General features: G+C 41.9%; 1 protein-coding gene across 1 annotated transcript in view; it reads left to right on the top strand.

Annotated features, from left to right (window-relative positions):
- Nucleotides 1–17908, top strand: part of ZRSR2 (zinc finger (CCCH type), RNA-binding motif and serine/arginine rich 2) — a 28630-nt gene extending 10722 nt beyond the window's left edge. Inside the window, exons 4-8 of the mRNA XM_011995528.1 lie at nucleotides 4229–4347; nucleotides 10313–10526; nucleotides 13197–13252; nucleotides 14812–14921; nucleotides 17373–17908. Of these exons, the coding sequence (XP_011850918.1) occupies nucleotides 4229–4347; nucleotides 10313–10526; nucleotides 13197–13252; nucleotides 14812–14921; nucleotides 17373–17890 (1017 nt within the window). The 3' untranslated portion in view covers nucleotides 17891–17908. The remainder of the gene's footprint in view (nucleotides 1–4228; nucleotides 4348–10312; nucleotides 10527–13196; nucleotides 13253–14811; nucleotides 14922–17372) is intronic.
- Nucleotides 17909–18487: the final 579 nt, after the last annotated feature.

The raw sequence follows: 18487 nt of genomic DNA, 5'->3' as shown, positions 1-18487 counted from the left end.
AAAAAAAAAAAAAAAATCTGTGAGGCATATGTATGTATGCATCTTCTCTATCTTTCAGGATTCTTTTTAAAAGATTTATTTGGTATGTTTTGCTGCTATTCCTTAACAGTATATTTATTTCTGAGGTATCACAGCTCATCTTCCCTTGACTGATTCATCAGGATTTGTCTTTTCTGTAATATAGCTAAATTTAAATAGCATAAAATTGGGTAATCACCTTATAATTGGGAAAAATGCATGTGTCTACATCGTAGTCAATATGGGGCAGAAGCAGCCTCCACAATCTTTGTTTTTTGTATCTCAGGCCATCTGTTAATTTCAATGCAGATTTTAAACACCTTTATTTGAGCACTTCTTTCCAGATGAGGCAAGATCATGCTAGGTTTTTAGGGGGGAGAAAAATTATTTGGAGCTTGTCATTTTTTTATAGAGAGGAATTAATTCCTATTTTAACAGTAGAGTGTTCCTCAACTGAGGTCTTTCAGGAATTCGGTAACAGCTAAGGCCTCCTTTAAATGCTTTTGTTTCAGAGGAAATCTGTGAGACATTAAGGAGAAATGAGGGACATGAAATAGATTCTAAGCTTATAAAAAAGAATCGGCAGTATGTGTTTCTGCTGTATGCTAGACACTTCGCTAGCGGACAGAGACAGCAGGGAAAGACAGTCTTTGCTCTCATTGAGCTAGGTTTTTATATGGGGGTGTAAGATGATGAGTAAGCAAAACAGATCATTCAAAATGTGATCATATTAAGTGCTATAAAGAAATAAAGCAGGCTGGGCGTGGTGGCTCACGCCTGTAATCCCAGCACTTCGGGAGGCTGAGGCGGGCAGATCACGAGGTCAGGAGTTCGAGACCAGCCTGGTCAACGTGGCAAAACCCCGTCTGTACTAAAAATACAAAAAATTAGCCCGGTGTGGTGACGGGCGCCTGTAGTCCCAGCTACTCAGGAGGCTGAGGCAGAAGAATCGCTTGAACCCGGGAGGCAGAGGTTGCAGTGAGCCAAGCTTGAGCCACTGTACTCCAACCTGGGTGACAGAGCTAGACTTCGTCTCAAAAAAAAAAAAAAGAAGGAAAAAGAAAGCAGAGTGATGTGATAGAGTAATGAGAATAGAGTTGTGCTTCTATAGATTGCCTGCTCAAGGAAATTTCTGAGGAGGTGATGTTTGAGCTGACACCTGAGTGGAGAGATCTCAGCGGGAAGAGGCCTGAAGCTTGAAGGCTGAAAAAAGGCCAGGGAGCCTGAAATCTAGAGTCCAAAGGAGAGAAGGGAAGTGGAGGAGGTTGCTGGGGGAGGGTGGGTAGTGGAGGGTAAGCAGAGTCAGATCAGGTAGGGCTTCCTGGATTTGAAGGAGGAGTTTGGATTTTATGTTTCCTATAATGGTAAGCCATTGAAGGGGTTTAAGCAGGGAATGACTCTATCTCATTTATATCTGTACCTTTTAACAGATCATTCTTTTAAAAAAAAATTCTTTTGAGATGGAGTCTCACGCTGTCACCCAGGCTGGAGTGCAGTGGCGTGATCTCTGCTTACTGCAACTTCTGCCTCCCGGGTTCAAGCAATTCATGTGCCTCAGCCCCCTGAGTAGCTGGGATTATAGGTGCCTGCTACCACGCCCAGCTAATTTTTGTATTTTTAGTAGAGACAGGGTTTCACCATGTTGGCCAGGCTGGTCTCGAACTCCTGACCTCAAGGGATCCATCCACCTCGGCCTCCCAAAGTGCTGGTGTGAACGAACCACTGCACCAGACCTTTTTAACAGATCACTTTTACTTACTATAAAAAATGAGGAATGGGGAACAGTGACCGGTTAAAAGGCCTCTGATTCCAAATAAAGATAAGTATACAGATTTGGGGTGTGTCAAAGCAGAGTCAGTGGGACTCTAGCTAGTAGATTGAATGGGAGGGAGGACAAAGAGAGAGAGGGGAATTCAAGTCATATTTTTAGGTTTTTAGTCTGAATAGACAGATGACTGGCAGCGCTATTCACTGAGGGAGCATTCAGGTGGATGTGGGCCAGGGAGTGTAGAGGACAAGAGTTCTGTTTCAAGCACCACAAATAAGCAGCTAGACATACGAGTCTTATGTAATGCTTTAAGGGGCTAGGGAAGATAAGACTGTTAAACATAGGTACAACTTGTTCAAATGCCAATTAGGTAGAAATTTACTGGCATATTACAGAACCTCCTTTGCCTTATTAAAACGTTAGAATTTTCTCCTAAGTGCTGATTACCACTGGTCATGTCATATTTTAGCTTCTGCTAAATGTTTATGATTTCATCTAGCATTGTTGTTTGGGGTTTTTTTGTTTGTTTGTTTGTTCTTTTTTTTAGATGCAGTCTTGCTCTTTCACCCAGGCTGGAGTGCAGTGGCGTGATCTCGGCTCACTGCAACCTCCGCCTCCTGGGTTCAAGCGATTCTCTTGTCTCAGCCTCCCAAGTAGCTAGGATTACAGGCACGTGCTACCACACCCAGCTAATTTTTGTATTTTCAGTAGCGATGGGGTTTCACCATCTTGGCCAGGCTGATCTAGAACTCCTGACCTCAAGTGATCCACCCACCTCAGCCTCTCAAAGTGCTAGGATTATAGGCGTGAGACACCGTGCCCGGCCTAGCATTGTGTTTTATATTCACTAATACTCCCTTTTACAAACTAGGACATGGTATATATACTCAAATATACTAAGTATTACTATTATTGAAACTCTTATAAGACTATTTTAAATATTTTGCAATGGGTCTAGTAAATTTTCTATTTGAATAGAATGTCTCAGCTATGCGCCGGGCATGGTAGCTCACACCTGTAATTCCAGCACTTTGGGAGGCCGAGGCGGGTGGATTGCTTGAGCTCAGGAGTTCGAGACTAGCCTGGGCAACATGGTGAAACTCTATCTCTACAGAAAATAGAAAAATTATCCAGGCATGGTGGTGCGTGACTGTAGTCCCAGCTACTCAGGAGGCTGAGGTGGGAGATCACTTGAGCCTGGGAGGCGGAGGTTGCAGTGAGCTGAGGTCACGCCACTGCACTCCAGCCTGGATGACAGAGTGAGACCCTGTCTCAAAAAAAAAAAAAGAGAGAGAAGTCTCAGCTATATATCGTTTGAAAGCTTTTCAAAAGATCTTTGATTCAAAAGAAAACTAGAACGTGTGTACTCGTGTGTGTGTGTGTGTGTGTGTGTGTGTGTTTTAATTGTTACACTTGAGATTCTTAACCAGAGAAACCAGATGTGACTGACCTGACTTCTGGGTTTTCATTAGTCCTATGTTTGCACCATTTTTAGGAAGCTTTGCAGAAGATGCTGGATCAGGCTGAAAATGAGGTATTTTTAAAACCTTTCATTGAGAATTTGAGACCAATGAATGTTTACTTAGAAATAATAGTTCCAGTAATGTTAGTTTTGTGGTAGGTTACTCAGATCATGTTTGGATATCTGGAATCATGTTTGTCGTGCTTTGATTTATACAACAACAACAAACTTTATTGATGAACAAATACAAATGGTATTCATGACCCCTGTGGATGGACTGGACTTGTTTAGAGTCCTTACAGTGTGTTTAAGCGACATCACATACTGTAAGCCTCCAGTGGACAGTTTACCTTGAATCAGAGTAACTTCTATTTCTGAATGTGGTGGTTCCCTAATAAGTTCTTGGACCCCCTTTTTTTTTCTTTTTTTTCTTTTTTCGAGACGGAGTTTTGCTCTTGTTGCCCAGGCTGGAGTGCAATGGTACAATCCCAGCTCACTGCAGCCTCCGCCTCCTGGGTTCAAGCAACTCTCCTGCCCCAGCCTCCTGAGTAGCTGGGATTACAGGTGTGTGCTACCAAGCCCAGCTAATTTTATATTTTTAATAGAGATGGGGTTTCTGGTCTTGAACTCCTGACCTCAGGTGATCCACCCGCCTTGGCCTCCCAAAGTGCTGGGATTACAGGTGTGAGCCACTGCGCCTGGCCTTCTTGGACCCTTTTTAGAATGGATGGAAACCTTGGCAGCGGCCCCTGGTGGCAGTAGTGATACCAGATAAAGGAAAGTGACCAGGAGCCAAGAGAGGCATGGAGCTCGTGTCTCAGGACAGTTTGTAAAGTCTTCATCGCCTGTTACAACTTAAATGTTCGCATTCTTAAATGAAACCATGTTTGTCTGTGAGGAAAATGTTGTAATAGACTTTGAAACATCTCGTCTTTCATGGGTTTTTACTCCACCAGTAAAGTCATGGTTATTTTCAACAGTTGGAAAATGGTACCACATGGCAAAACCCAGAACCACCCGTGGATTTCAGAGTCATGGAGAAGGATCGAGCGAACTGTCCCTTCTACAGTAAAACAGGAGCGTGCAGATTTGGAGAGAGGTAACTAATTTGGTGTTATCATGTCAGAATGGAGTGATTGAAAATGTTGAAGTTTGTGAGTTCTCCTTTTGGGGGGGGGCGCAGGCTTTCATTTAAAATGTCTGCCGTCAGACATCTGCTGCTTCCTTGCTGCTGCTCTCGTTTTCCCAGCTGATCATCCTCTGCTTTGACCATCCCTGTTCCCTCTATCCTTGTTCCCTGGGTGGGCTTAGCCTAGTTCTCTGAGGGTGCTTCCTTCGCATTCCACATCTTTAGGAAGCCACTTTGCTTGTCGGTTTCTTCCTGAGCTTGCATTAGTCCATGGTGCACAACTGGGATGGGGAAATAATATATTTCGAGAGCTTGGAGCAGCTCGGCTTTATCTTTTGAAGGGCAAACACTGTCCCCAAAACAGGCTTTTAATTTTTAAAACTTGGCATGTGCCAGGAGTTCCAGGCTGCAGTAAGCTATGATCGCACCACTGCACTCCAGCCTGGGTGACAAAACAAGACCCTGTCTCAAAAAAGAAAACAAACAAACAAACAAAACCTTGGCATGTGTGAAGGGACGTCTGTGAAAGACAGGATCCAACTGAGGAGAGTAGAAGTGTCTTCATTTCTCCTGTCAGTGAGTGTGCTCAGACTCAGGTACAGACCGCTGGGTGCAAAAACGGGCTTCAGTGGCTGCCACTCTGTGCAAGTTTCTTAAGCTCTGTGTGCCTTCATTCTCTCACCTATGAAATGGGATATACATAGTCTCATCTTTCTGAGGGGGCTGTGAGGCTGAAATGAGCGCACAGCCCCGTAGAACAGGGCCCCGGGAGTGCTTGCTGACATTTGCATTATTGTGACTCTTGCTGTTATTCTGTGAGACACTCTTCTTGTTCCCTGCCCCTTTTGGGTCAATGTTTTTGAAAGAAGACATTCATGTGGAAATCTAGTGTTGATCTCTTCAGTCATTTAGCAAGTATTTGAACACCTATTATATGCCAGGTAATGGTGATCTTTATAATTTGGCCTGTTTATGAATGACCAACTTAAAGTGGGTAAATAATTCCTAATGGTGAATGAGTCCATCTGAGACAAAATCTAATAATTATCACCATATATTCTGCAGAAGAGAAGATCTAATCATAACGTTAACATCCTATTAATCCTGAAAAGGGATATGAATAGTAAAATGCAGATGTAGTTAATCAGAAACCATATGTCATCTGTCAGCTTTACTTTATTCATAAAAGTATTCATGTTGTGAGGTTTTTTCTTCTTCTTCTTTGAAAATATATCCTTCTCTATGGTTCTTTTCTTTTTCTTTTTGAATTTAAGGTTCCCACCATTTTTCATTTTTTAAGAACAGTGGTTCTTCACCCTGGATGCACATTAGAGTCATCTAGAAAGCTGTAAAAAATTATGTCCTACCTCAAGTTGAGTAAATCAGAATATCAGGGCCAGGTGCGGTGGCTCACACCTGTAATCCCAGCACTTCGGGAGGCCAAGGCAGGCAGATCGCTTGAGCTCAGGCGTTTGAGACCAGCCTGGGCAACATGGTAAAACCTAGTCTCTATTAAAAAAAAAAAAAAAAAAGATAAATAATAGAATACCAGGGACTTGGGTGGCCTTAGTTTCGAAATGTCCTCAGGGGTTTCTAGTGTGCCCTAGGATTGAGAGCCACTAATGTCGAGTGTGTATGTCCTTTTGTATTTTAGAGGTGGGATTGCAGATGTCCGGAATGGCTGTGAAAAGAGTCACAGGATCTTCTAATTAGTAGAAAGCCTCCTCTTGAAAAACTGGGAACTAAGGAAAGGAAAGAGACTTTATTCCCTTTGATACCTTTAGAAGTGTTTCTCAAATATACACTTAATCTGAACAAGAAATGGTAATAATTGATTGGTGTAAAAAACTTCCCACTAAAGAAAAATGCACTGTGAATTACCTTTCAGAGACAACTGAGACTCCATGTAAGTTCACATTTGCATGGGTAGTAGAACCAAATCGCATTTAATGGTTTCCAGCTGCAGGATCCCTCATATGGGATCTATCTCTAACATTTTCTCTAAATTTAAGACCCATGGTAGCCTGATTCTTGAGTCTCCCTTTTTTTTTTTATTTTTTTTTTTGAGACGGAGTCTCACCCTGTCGCCAGGCTGGAGTGCAGTGGCATGATCTCGGCTCACTGCAAGCTCCACCTCCCAGGTTCAAGCAATTCTCCTGCCTCAGCCTCCCGAGTAGCTGGGACTACAGGCACCCACCACCACACCCGGCTAATTTTTTTGTATTTTTAGTATAGACGAGGTTTCACCATGTTGGCCAGGATGGTCTCGATCTCTTGACCTCGTGATCTGCCTGCCTCGGCCTCGCAAAGTGCTGGGATTACAGGCGTGAGCCACTGCGCCTGGCCTGATTCTCCTTTTGTTGGGCAAAAGTGAGAGGAGGGGAGATGTCTTAAACGATTTCGAGAACTTGGTTGACAGGCCCTTCCTTGTGGGAAGAGGGAATGGCCCGTCATGCTCTCAGACCCCATCTCTCCTCAAGTCATTTCAAGGAAATATGGACAGTGGTCAAATTAGTTTGCGAACATTTCTCACAGTTTTCATAGGCATATGAAATTTTACCATCACAACGATCAAAGTATGAGAGCAATGTGGAGATTTTCATCATTCAGGTGATAAGTTGTGACATGAAATTCTGCGAAATTAGCAGTTACAAAATCTAGCACCATCCCTTTAGACAAGTAGACTGCTCCGTTCCCCTTTTATGGAGAGCCTCGGTGACTTGCTCCAGATCGTACAGCCATTCTGCTCTGTCGTTAAGTTTTGTCAGACCATCAGAGGAACACTTCCATAATCTAAGCATTTCTTTGGTTGGTTGTTTTTGTAATTAGTACAGAGTTCAATTCTAGAGCCATGGTGGAATTGGTAATTTTTGGAGTCACAGCTTTGAGGGGAATCTGTTTGTTTTTCTCCTAAAAGGTAATAATTACTAATGGAAGGTAAAACTTAGTGGTCTATTTATACCTCACTTACTTCCAAAAGTGATTTAAAGAAGGTGCATTAAATTAAAGAAAGTAAAGGAAATTGAAAGCAAGGGAAGGAAGAGAACGTGAATTATTTTCTCCAGGTTTTTATTTCTCCGTATTTGAATGCATCTCAAGCAGATAATAAGCTGTAATTCTTACCAAAAAGGAAGAATGAGTGATATCTCTAGAAAGACAGAAATTTCCCTGGCACCCAATTCTAAAGGTTTCTCCCATGGAATATTTTACAAAGACATTAAATAGGAAGGTGGACAATAACTTGAATAGATGCTTTATAACAGTTGCATATGGAATTTTCATGAGAATGTTTCTTGCAGTGACCTTCGATCAATGATTGCAGCTTCACTTTAATGTGCAATGCGGGGATTCTATGTAGGACAAAGGTAGTGGGTACCAGGAGTACTTCCTTGAGAAGAAGAAAAAGAGGAGTAGTCAGTTAGCTATACCTGAGGGGGCATTTGGATACCCGCACCATTTATTGGCCATTCTTGGCCTAAGGTAATATCCAACAACTGTGGGTCTTTGCAGCAAACTGACTTAAGTATCAGAATAATGGGTAAATAGTATGCCCGAAACCAGTGGTTCCCAAATATGGCTGATCTTCAGGACCAGGTAGGGAGCTACTTTGAAAATATGGGTCCCCCACCCCTTGAGGTCTGATCAGATGGTCTAGGGTAGGAAGTAAGAAATCTCAGTTCTTCCCAGGTAATTCTGAGAACCACACAGGCTTGGAACCGCAGCTTTAGACTGCCTTCGTAAATGTCACTTCTCTTAGCTGAGTTTTCCGTAAAAGCTCTAGGGCTGGCCTTTTGTATACACTTAGATTGTAAGGACTGTCTTTAGGCCAGGTGGGATTTTTCCCCAGACAGGGACTTCAGTTCTATTCCAAAACTGACAAATGCTTATTTGACATCCTGGGAACTAGGGCCAAGTTCATTCAGATCTAAGAATCCCTTGAGCAGAATTTTAACCTCATTAAATTGGTTCCTTGTTTAATTCTGTGCATGCTTCATACTTATAACATTTTGATTCACTGTGAGTGTTGCCAGCCAGGTTGAGTCTTTGCTCTTTGTTCTGTCAGTAGTTGGGAAGAGGGATCTAATTGCAAGGTCTCTAATTGAATAATCCAGGAGGTCATTTGGAAAATAGAAAATTTCACATTAATGAACACTGATTAAGCATTTCTGAGCTGAGCATGGTGTATGCTGGGCATTCTGTAAGCATTATCTCAGTAGGTGCTTAGATAGACATTACAGATGTGGAGAGTGAGTGTGATTAAACATTTAGTCATTTCAGGACCAGTGTTGTTTTTTCCCAACATGTCCTATTCTTCAACTCTCTTTCTTCTTAAATTCTGTGGACTTCCCCCAGCAAAAAAAAAAGTTTTTTTCTTACCAATTTTTGACTAGCAACCTAACCAGGAAAATTTTGTTTATTTGGAACCTTGAACTACATTTTTCCTCCTCATTGCATGTTAGGAGAAGGAAGGAAGTAAGAAAATAAACTCATATGAAGGATTTTTGAAATATTACTCAGGTACAGCCTAGTCAGCTTAGCCTTGGTCCAGTTTAAACTATGAAAAGAAAATTGTTCTTCGTAATGGTTAGCCACCTTCATTAAATAAGAATTAAATGATGCAGGTATGGTAGCTCATACCTGTAATCCCAGAGCTTTGGGAGGCTGAGGCAGGAGGATCACTTGAAGCCAGGAGTGCGATACCAGCCTGGGCAGCATAGCGAGACCCCGTCCCTACAAAAATAAAAAAGTTATCCGGGCATGGTGGCATGCGCCAGCTACTCAAGATGCTGAGGCAGTAGGATCACTTGAGCCCAGGGAATTCAAGGTTGCAGTGAAGTATGATCATACCATTGCACTCCAGCCTGTATGACAGAACAAGACACTGTCTCAAAAACAAATTATATTTGTTACACCCTATCATGGACAGGCACCAGATAGTAGATTAATGCAGATGTCTTGGATCCCTCTCTTCCAAGCCATATGACTTGGGCAAGTGTGCTTTTCTAGGTCTCAGCTTCCTTCTTTGCAAAGTGGAGAAAATACTAGTCCCCACTGTCCTAAAGGGATATAAGGACCAGAGGGGAAAAATGTAAAAATGCCATGAAAGCTACAAGATGCTATACACAGATCAGATTGAATTGCTTCATTAACTGGAAATTCTTGGATTACTATATTGTGTGAACATGGAGTCCACTGACGATTGTACAGAACCAGGATTGCATTGTTACTTCCCACCTTCCTCTCAGCAGTCCCGCATGTGACATCTTCATGCCTATCACCACATCCTGTCACACCAATCAGCAGGCCTTCTTTTCCCCTATGGTTCAACATGTATAGGCTTCCTGAACTTCATTCAAAGGCAGCTGAATGGTATATGAACTTTGAAATGTTTCCAACTTGACATTAAAACAGCAAGTGCCAAGTTTCAGCACTTAAAAAAAAATCCCCTTAAGCGCTGAAACTTGGCATCTGAGTGGGGCTTATTCTCTTTCAGTTAATTCAAAACAACTAAATTACATGAGTTTCTATCTCAAAATTTAAAGCCAGTGTTGTTTTTGTTTGTTTTTTGTTTGAGATGGAGTTTCGCTTTTGTTGCCCAAGCTGGAGTGCAATGGCGCGATCTCAGCTCACTGCAACCTCCGCCTCCCGGGTTCAAGCGATTCTCCTGCCTCAACCTCCCAAGTAGCTGGGATTATAGGCGCTACAGGCGCACACCAACACACCCGGCTAATTTTTTGTATTTGTAGTAGAATTGGGGTTTCACCATGTTAGCCAGGCTGGTCTCAAACTCTGGACCTCAGGTGATTCGCCCGCCTCGGCCTCCCAAAGTGTTGGGATTACAGGCGTGAACCACCACGCCTAGTCTAAAGCAGGTGTTTTGTGTGTAATTTTCAACTATTGGTCTAGTGAATTTAAGTTTTTCTTTCATATGCAGATGTTCACGTAAACATAATTTCCCAACATCCAGTCCTACCCTTCTTATTAAGAGCATGTTTACAACATTTGGAATGGAGCAGTGCAGAAGGGATGACTATGACCCTGATGCAAGCCTGGAGTACAGCGAGGAAGAAACCTACCAGCAGTTCCTAGATTTCTATGAGGATGTGTTGCCCGAGTTCAAGAACGTGGGGAAAGTGATTCAGTTCAAGGTGGGCATACGTGTGGAGGAGGGAACTGGTTTGCTTCACCCTGCAGTACTTAATGGCCCAAGAGAGCTGGGACACAGGCTCAGCTGGGGTCAGGCATGCTGACACTCTGTAAATGTGACTTCCCTCTTTCTCTCTTTCCACTCCCTACCTCGTTGCCAATGTCGTGTCAATACCACATGAAATCAGAAACATGTATTAGCATGGTATTTCCTGAATGCTAGGGGTCTAGATTGGAACGGATCTTTCATTTACTTGGTAGCTTTGTGCTCCAGTTCTTTTCCAGCACATGCATTCTCTGTATCAGGTCCCCTGCACATAGCCATCCAGTCCTTCACTTAGAAGCTGCATGTGACAAACGGTGCATTCCCTTCCTTCCTCTGTAGGTGGCTTCACTCACTAAGTTTGTTGGTTCATTGTGTTGACAGTACCAACTTAGCTTCCACCCAAGGTGTATGTTCTTTCTTCTGGAGCCACACAGGAACATAAACCACATAAACCTAGATTCCACCACCTCCTCCACTGCTTTTTTTTACATTGTTTTTATTCATTGGATACTTTCAATACTGAATATAATATTATACAAACCATGGTCTGTGATGCAGCACAGTTGGTGAAAAAGGCATTCAGATGACACATAATTATTTTAAAATATTCCTTAATGCAAGGGTAAAGCCAGATGTAGTCTCTGCTGCTCCCAGGACCCATTCGTTGAATTCTAACAGGGTGAAGCTTCCTGCCTTGTCTGTGATTTCGTCAGATCTGAACTGGAATGCCTTGGTTATGGTAAGGCAGGGAAATTGTCCCATAATTTGGGAAAAGACAGGAATAATACTGTGAATTTTTTCCTGCAAGTTGCAAATGATGAAAAGTTGGAACACCCCCCCCAAAAAACAAAGATATTCCTGACATTGAAGGCTATACTTCTATCAACTGATCTCAATATTTTTAAAAATTCTTTTTTATTTTTTTTTTCCTCCTTAACTTTTGTTTCTGGGGCATATGCCTTTCTGTCTTCACACTACTTGTCAGCACGAGCAATAACTGCTAAAGTGGAACTGCCTGGTCACACCCACACAATACCATGTTAGAAGCATTGGACAAGGAGGCCATGTGGTTTGACTGGCCTTGCCCCTTCTTCCTGCCTTTTCCTTATCCTGAAAGTGAGGGGACTGGATTACATCAGCGGTTTTCCTCGTAGGGTTTCTTGATTATACTGCTTCTGTGAAGTGGTAGTGGGAGGGCTGCTTTCAGAACTTCAGAGTAGTTAATGGAAATTGTACCCTTACTTGCAACAGGCTGCACCCACAAACCACAACCACCACAACGTATTTTTTCTTTTGTTTAGAGTTCTCTCACCCTAGCTTGCACAGCTGACATGGACTCCCGAGGCCTTTTATTCTTCCTTCTAAGGGTGGTGTTACAAATTGTCATTGAGTATGGATCCTGCTCGTTTTTGGATACCCTAAAAAAAATACTCTGGGACAAATTTGTAAAATTATAGATTCATTTTGAACATAAATGCTAAACACTAGTATGAATATTTGAGGACCTTTTTATATACTATTATATAAAAACAAATCAGATTTGTCATCGTTGAAGGCAAATGATCAAATATTTAACCTAACTAGTAATAGGAACAGTACATATGAAAATGGGATGATATTCACACCTATCAGGCAAAAAGTTATAAATTCTATTAATACCAAGAGTAGATGAGGATGTGTACATTAGTAAAACCACTTCAGAGAGCAGTTTGTCAATACCTAGTGAAGGTACGTGTAACCCATAAATGGGCTATGCACAGTAGAGAGATCTTTATACCCACAGAGACCTGTTGAAGAATGCTGACTGCGGTACTGTTTGTGGATGAACAATTGGAAGCATCTTGAAAAACCATCATTCTAGAGGAGTAGATAAGTTTTATTTTTTGGTATATCCAGTATACAGTAGTTAAGTTTATGTGACTACATCTTGAAAAAAGAATATGGAATAAATACTATTTCTATAAAATTTTAAAACATACAAAGCAACACTATATGTTGTTTATCAATATATATTACCTGTTTCTTTGCATATGTATACATAAATATGTGTATACTGATTATAAATAATAGACATTTATATGTATGGTACATATGTGTGGGTTTTGGCATGCATATGATATATGTATATATGCCTGTATCTGTGTATTTGTATTTGTGTCTGTGTAGGTCTATGTATGTAATATGTGTGTTTGTGTTTGGAATGTGAAGGCTACACTCAACCTGTGGAGAGTGTTCACCTTTGTGATGGAGGAGGGAGAAGAATGGGATAGAAGGGCTTCAACTGGGTCTTTAATGTTTTACATATGTAAAAATTCTCATTCAAAAGTGGAAAACGTTAGTGTTAAATCTGGGTAGTGTATATATAGGCTGATTGATATCTTCTGTATTTTTATGGATGTGTGAAACATTTCATATTTGTGGGAAAAAACAGACTTGGACCAACAGGGATCAGGCACATTGCCATGTGCCAAGTACGCCTTAAATAGATGCCAGAGTCAGCCATATCTCTGTTTTGGAATCTTTGATTGGTGACTGCTTTGGGGAACGTTAGCGTGGACAAACATTTGCTGAATGGCTGGTTTCTTCTCCTGAATTTTTGATGAGAGCATTCTTCGTTGCTCCCTAGGTCAGCTGCAATTTGGAGCCTCACCTGAGGGGCAATGTGTATGTCCAGTACCAGTCGTAAGTATTCTGCTCGTGAATGTCTTCCTGATCTGTCACAGTTTGTTGTTCTGTTTCTGTTGATGTCTGGGATTTTTCCACTGGATATATAACTTTCATATATTTTATTTCTCATGTTTTTATTTTTATTTTATTTTTTTTGAGATGGAGTTTCGCTCTTGTTGCCCAGGCTAGAGTGCAATGGCGTGGTCTCAGCTCACTGCAACCTCTACCTCCCAGGTTCAAGTGATTCTCCTGCCTCAGCCTCCTGAGTAGCTGGGATTACAAGTGCCTGCCACCATGCCTGGCTAATTTTTTGTATTTTTAGTAGAGATGGGGTTTTACCATGATGACCAGGCTGGTCTTGAACTCCTGACCTCCAGCGATCCACCTGCCTCAGCCTCCCAAAGTACTGGGATTACAGGCATAAGCCACCGCACTTGGCCCAGCTTTCATATATTTTAAAATATTTAAATAAAATTAAAATTTAAATAAATCTAAATATTTAAAACTTAAATATTAAGAGTTGAAACAGAAATATAGAATGGATGTGAAAATAACATAAGCTGGGCATGGTAGCTCACACCTGTCATCCCAACACTTTTGGAGGCTGAAGTGGGAGGATCGCTTGAGGCCAGGAGTTCAAGACCAGCCTGGTTAACATGGCGAAACCCCATCTCTAGTAAAAATACAAAAAATTAGCCAGGTGTGGTGACGGCCACCTGTAATCCCAGCTACTCGGGAGGCTGAGACAGGAGAATCGCTTGAAGAGAGACCTCATCTCTACAAAAAATAAAACAATTAGCCGAATGTGGTGGCATGTGCTGGCAGACCCAGCTATTTGTGAGGCTGAGGCAGGAGGATCACTTGAGGCCAGGAGGTCGAGGCTGCAGTGAGGTATGACTATACCACTGCACTGTAGCCTGGGGGACAGAGTGAGAGTGAGACTCCATCCCAAAAAGAAAAAATAATACATTTATATTTCATTCTTTGTATATTTACATAGCTTTGAATGTTTTACAATGTGGTTATATTATTACTCATAATTTTAATAATTAAAATACAAACTAAAAAGGGATAACTAGAATAGAGAACATAAAAGCATTTATAGTGAAAGAGCCAGAGATTGAAGCCCAAAATCATCTTAGTGTGCATTTGACCAGCTAAGAGAGCAATTACTGTATCATTTCTGCTTATCTTGCTGTTTGCCTAGGCCATACTATGGCTAATGGGTTAAATTAACCAGCGTAATAAGAAGAACAGCAATCCTATCTGAGAAAGAATAGGCCCTAACAATGGAAAACACTTCTGCATTTTTAATGGTCCAGTCTTTTGGATTAAGAAGCTTTCATTCAAGCCAATTTCCATGCATTGAAACCTCTCCGAGGGTTAGTAAAAAGGGTTCCTGAATAAACTGTGAGCCTCGGGAGCTTGAATATTTTAATGACTCTTCCCTAGGTACAAAATCAGTGAACTTGGTGGTCCTACAATAAATTAATAACGGGATTAATTTAATAGTCGGGCTAATCTACATATTAGGAAGTTGCTGTAAAGCGTATCATTTGATTTTTGGTTTAAAGGGAAGAAGAATGCCAAGCAGCCCTTTCTCTGTTTAACGGGCGATGGTATGCGGGACGACAGCTGCAGTGTGAATTCTGCCCAGTGACCCGGTGGAAAATGGCGATTTGTGGTAAAAGACAAAGTGATGATTTTTTTCCTCAATTGTTCCACTGCTATATAAAGGGATACTCTTTGGGGGAAAACCCAGTATTTTAAAGTGGTGAGGCATAGCTTTTTGTCTCACACAGTAGATGAGCAGAGAACTTTATATAAAGAACACCACAGTTTAGATCTGTAACCGACCTCATGAGTCACTTGATAGATGAAGTGATTGAGGTCACAATGTATTGGTGACAGAGCTGGGGCTAGAATTCCAGTCCTCCAATCTTCAGTCCTGGGCTCTGTGTCTGACAAATCAGGAAGCCTAAGGAGTTACGTCTGTGGAAGCCCCATTTCCCTTGTTGCAGTTTCAGAGGTATTTTCTATTCATTGGCTCACCTCACTTGAGCTGTTTGTTTCTTTCTTTCTTTCCATCTTTATCCCTAATGAATCTTCTGTCATCACCACCTACATTACCTTACTCATAGCATTTCCTGCCTTACTTGGAATACATGCTTCTGTGCCCTAGAGGCTAAGTGTAGGCTTGGGATCAGTTAAACATGCATGCAGTCAGACTGACGTCAGACAGTGGCAACCCAATCAGGAAATGATCCCGTCTTGTGCAGAGAGTAGCCAGCAGTTTTGAAGGCCTAGTTATGCTGTGATTTCTCTCAGTGGGCTGTTCCCCAGGTGAAAACAGATGAACTCTAAATGCCTTGGGGAGCACTTATCTTACCCTTTACTTACGTTTCTTTGCTCTACACATGCCTGCTTAACAGAATCTTTGGCAGGCTTGTCTTCCTGGATGCTGTCATTTTGAAACCATTTATGAAGGGAGAAGAAAGATTTTAGGATCCCTTGCTAAGGGAAACTAGAAGAACCATTACACTTGAAGTTTAAAGACTCGGGGGGAAGAAAGAGATGGAATTGTTTACTGCATAAAGGCAGCTACTTTTGTCAGTTCCTGGGAATCCAGTGTGATTTCAGTGAGGAGCTTCTGAGTGTGGCCTTGACTCCTCCAAAGCAGGGGACTATTTCATTTAAAAAAAAAAAAAAAAAAAAAGCTTCTTTTTTTCCTTATTGACTAAAGATACTGAGCATCTTCTCATTACTGGCCATTTGTTTGTCTTTTGTCTTTGGGGAGATGTCTGTTTGGATCCTTTGCCCATTTTCTAACTCGGCTCTTTGTCTTTTTATTATTGAGTTGTAAGAGTTCTTGGTATATTCTCCATACAAGTACCTGGTCACAAATATGATTTGCAGATATTTTCTCCCATTTTGTAGGTTGTCTTTTCACTTCATGTTCTTTCGAAATACAAGTTTTAAATTTTGATGAAGTTCAGTTTACCTATTTTTTTGTTTGTGCTTTTGGTGTCACATCTAGGATGACATTGCTTAGCCCAGGGTCACAAAGATTTACTTGTATGTTTTCTTCAGAGTCATAGTTCATTTCTTAACATTTAGGTCTTGGATGCAGTTTGAGTTAATTTTTGTCTATAGTGTGTGGTACGGAGGTATTTCACTTCTAACCGTTGTGCATATCTGGGGAATTTACTGCTTTTAAAAAACGTTTGAGAACCGCAAAGATCTCAAAATTGTTCGAATAGATTTTATCTTTGATAGGCGTCTTCTGTATTAAAAGCATTTAGTGAATTTGAAGCATTAGTGTAATGTTTATAATCTTATACTTAAAGTGTAAACAAAATATAGACTCCTCCATGTTTAATAGGCCTTCTCTTTTGTTTTTTTGTTTGTTTTTTTGAGAGTGAGTCTCACTCTGCCACCCAGGCTGGAGTGCAGTGGCGTGATCTCGGCTCACTGCAACCTCCACCTCCTGGGTTTAAGTGATTCTCATGCCTCAGCCTCCTGAGTAGCTGGAATTACAAGCGCCTGCCACCACGCCCAGCTAATTTTTGTATTTTTAGTAGAGGTGGGGTTTCGCCATGTTGGCCAGGCTGGTCTCAAACTCCTGACCTCAGGTGATCTGCCCGCCTCAGCCTCCCAAAGTGTTAGGATTACAGGTGTGAGCCACCGCGCCTGGCCAGGCCTTCTCTTTTGACCAGTGGTTCTGGCCTGTCACCTCCATGCCATCAAACCATGCTACCACAGGGACCCAAAGAGCTGGCTATTTGATGTTAATCAGGGCTGAAAATCGTCCATCAGTGGGAAGGTGAAACCTGGAAGAGAGCGTGGTCGCCATTTGTTCAGCTGCAGGCTGCACCATCATCCAGTAGGGGCACGGGCTGTTCTGCTTAATGAAAACTTCTGATTTGTTACCTTTCAGAGTGTCATTTGTTAGAGCATGTTTGAAATTGTGGGAACCAAATTATGGCATCAATTTATGTAAGCCCCTTTTACATAATACACAGTAGAAAATAGTTCTAGCATATCCAAACATCAGAAATGTACCTTCTGAAAAGGATAAAGTAGCATCTTCAGAATATGCCGTGATAAGTGCTGTTTCATCACTGTGCCCTTGCAGGGTTATTTGAAATACAACAGTGTCCAAGAGGAAAGCACTGCAACTTTCTTCATGTGTTCAGAAATCCCAACAATGAATTCTGGGAAGCTAATAGAGACATCTACTTGTCTCCAGATCGGACTGGCTCCTCCTTTGGTAAGAACTCCGAAAGGAGGGAGAGGATGGGTCACCACGACGACTACTACAGCAGGCTGCGGGGAAGGAGAAACCCTAGTCCAGACCACTCCTACAAAAGAAATGGGGAATCCGAGAGGAAAAGGAGTAGTCACAGGGGGAAGAAATCTCACAAACGCACGTCAAAGAGTCGGGAGAGGCACAATTCACGAAGTAGAGGAAGAAATAGGGACCGCAGCAGGGACCGCAGCCGCGGCCGGGGCAGCCGGAGCCGGAGCCGGAGCCGGAGCCGCAGCCGCAGGAGCCGCCGCAGCCGGAGCCAAAGTTCCTCTAGGTCCCGAAGTCGTGGCAGGAGGAGGTCGGGTAATAAAGACAGAACTGTTCAGAGTCCCAAATCTAAATAAACTAGTTTTGTTCTTAAATGATTGTATATCTTATTTATTATGGTTGCTACATACTCGGATAGAAGGCTATGAACGCAGATGGGTTTGCAAATCTGGCTGAACCCTATGTAGCCTGAAATTCTATTTAAAAATATTTTTTATTCTTTTATAATCATGAAGTATGGTTAGTATAGAAAACATAAAATACATAAATAACAACATGAAAATTACTTGTAATCCTAACCCTGAGAGCGAACTAAACATTGGAGCATTGTTTTCGTGTGTACACTTTTTTCTTTTTTCTTTTTTAGAGAGAGGTTCTCACGAGCAGTGACATGATCATAGCTCACTGCAGCCTCAAACTCTCGGGCTCAGGTGATCTTCCCACCTCAGCCACCCAAGTAGCTGAGACTACAAGGTACACACCACCACACCTGGCTAATTTTTAAACATTTTTTTGTGGAGACAGCGTTTTGCCATGTTGCTCAAGCTGGTCTTGAACTCCTGGGCTCAAGTGATCCTCCCACCTTGTCTTCCCGAAGGGCTGGGATTATAGGTGTGAGCCACCACAGCCAGCCCTATGTACACATCTTTTTACACAAAGAACATATATGAATG

The sequence above is a fragment of the Mandrillus leucophaeus genome, unplaced genomic scaffold (assembly GCF_000951045.1).
Source record: "Mandrillus leucophaeus isolate KB7577 unplaced genomic scaffold, Mleu.le_1.0 Scaffold490, whole genome shotgun sequence".
Classification (NCBI taxonomy): Eukaryota; Metazoa; Chordata; class Mammalia; order Primates; family Cercopithecidae; genus Mandrillus; species Mandrillus leucophaeus.
The sequence above is the reverse complement of the archived record's forward strand: the minus strand, read 5'-3'. Positions and strand labels throughout refer to the sequence as shown.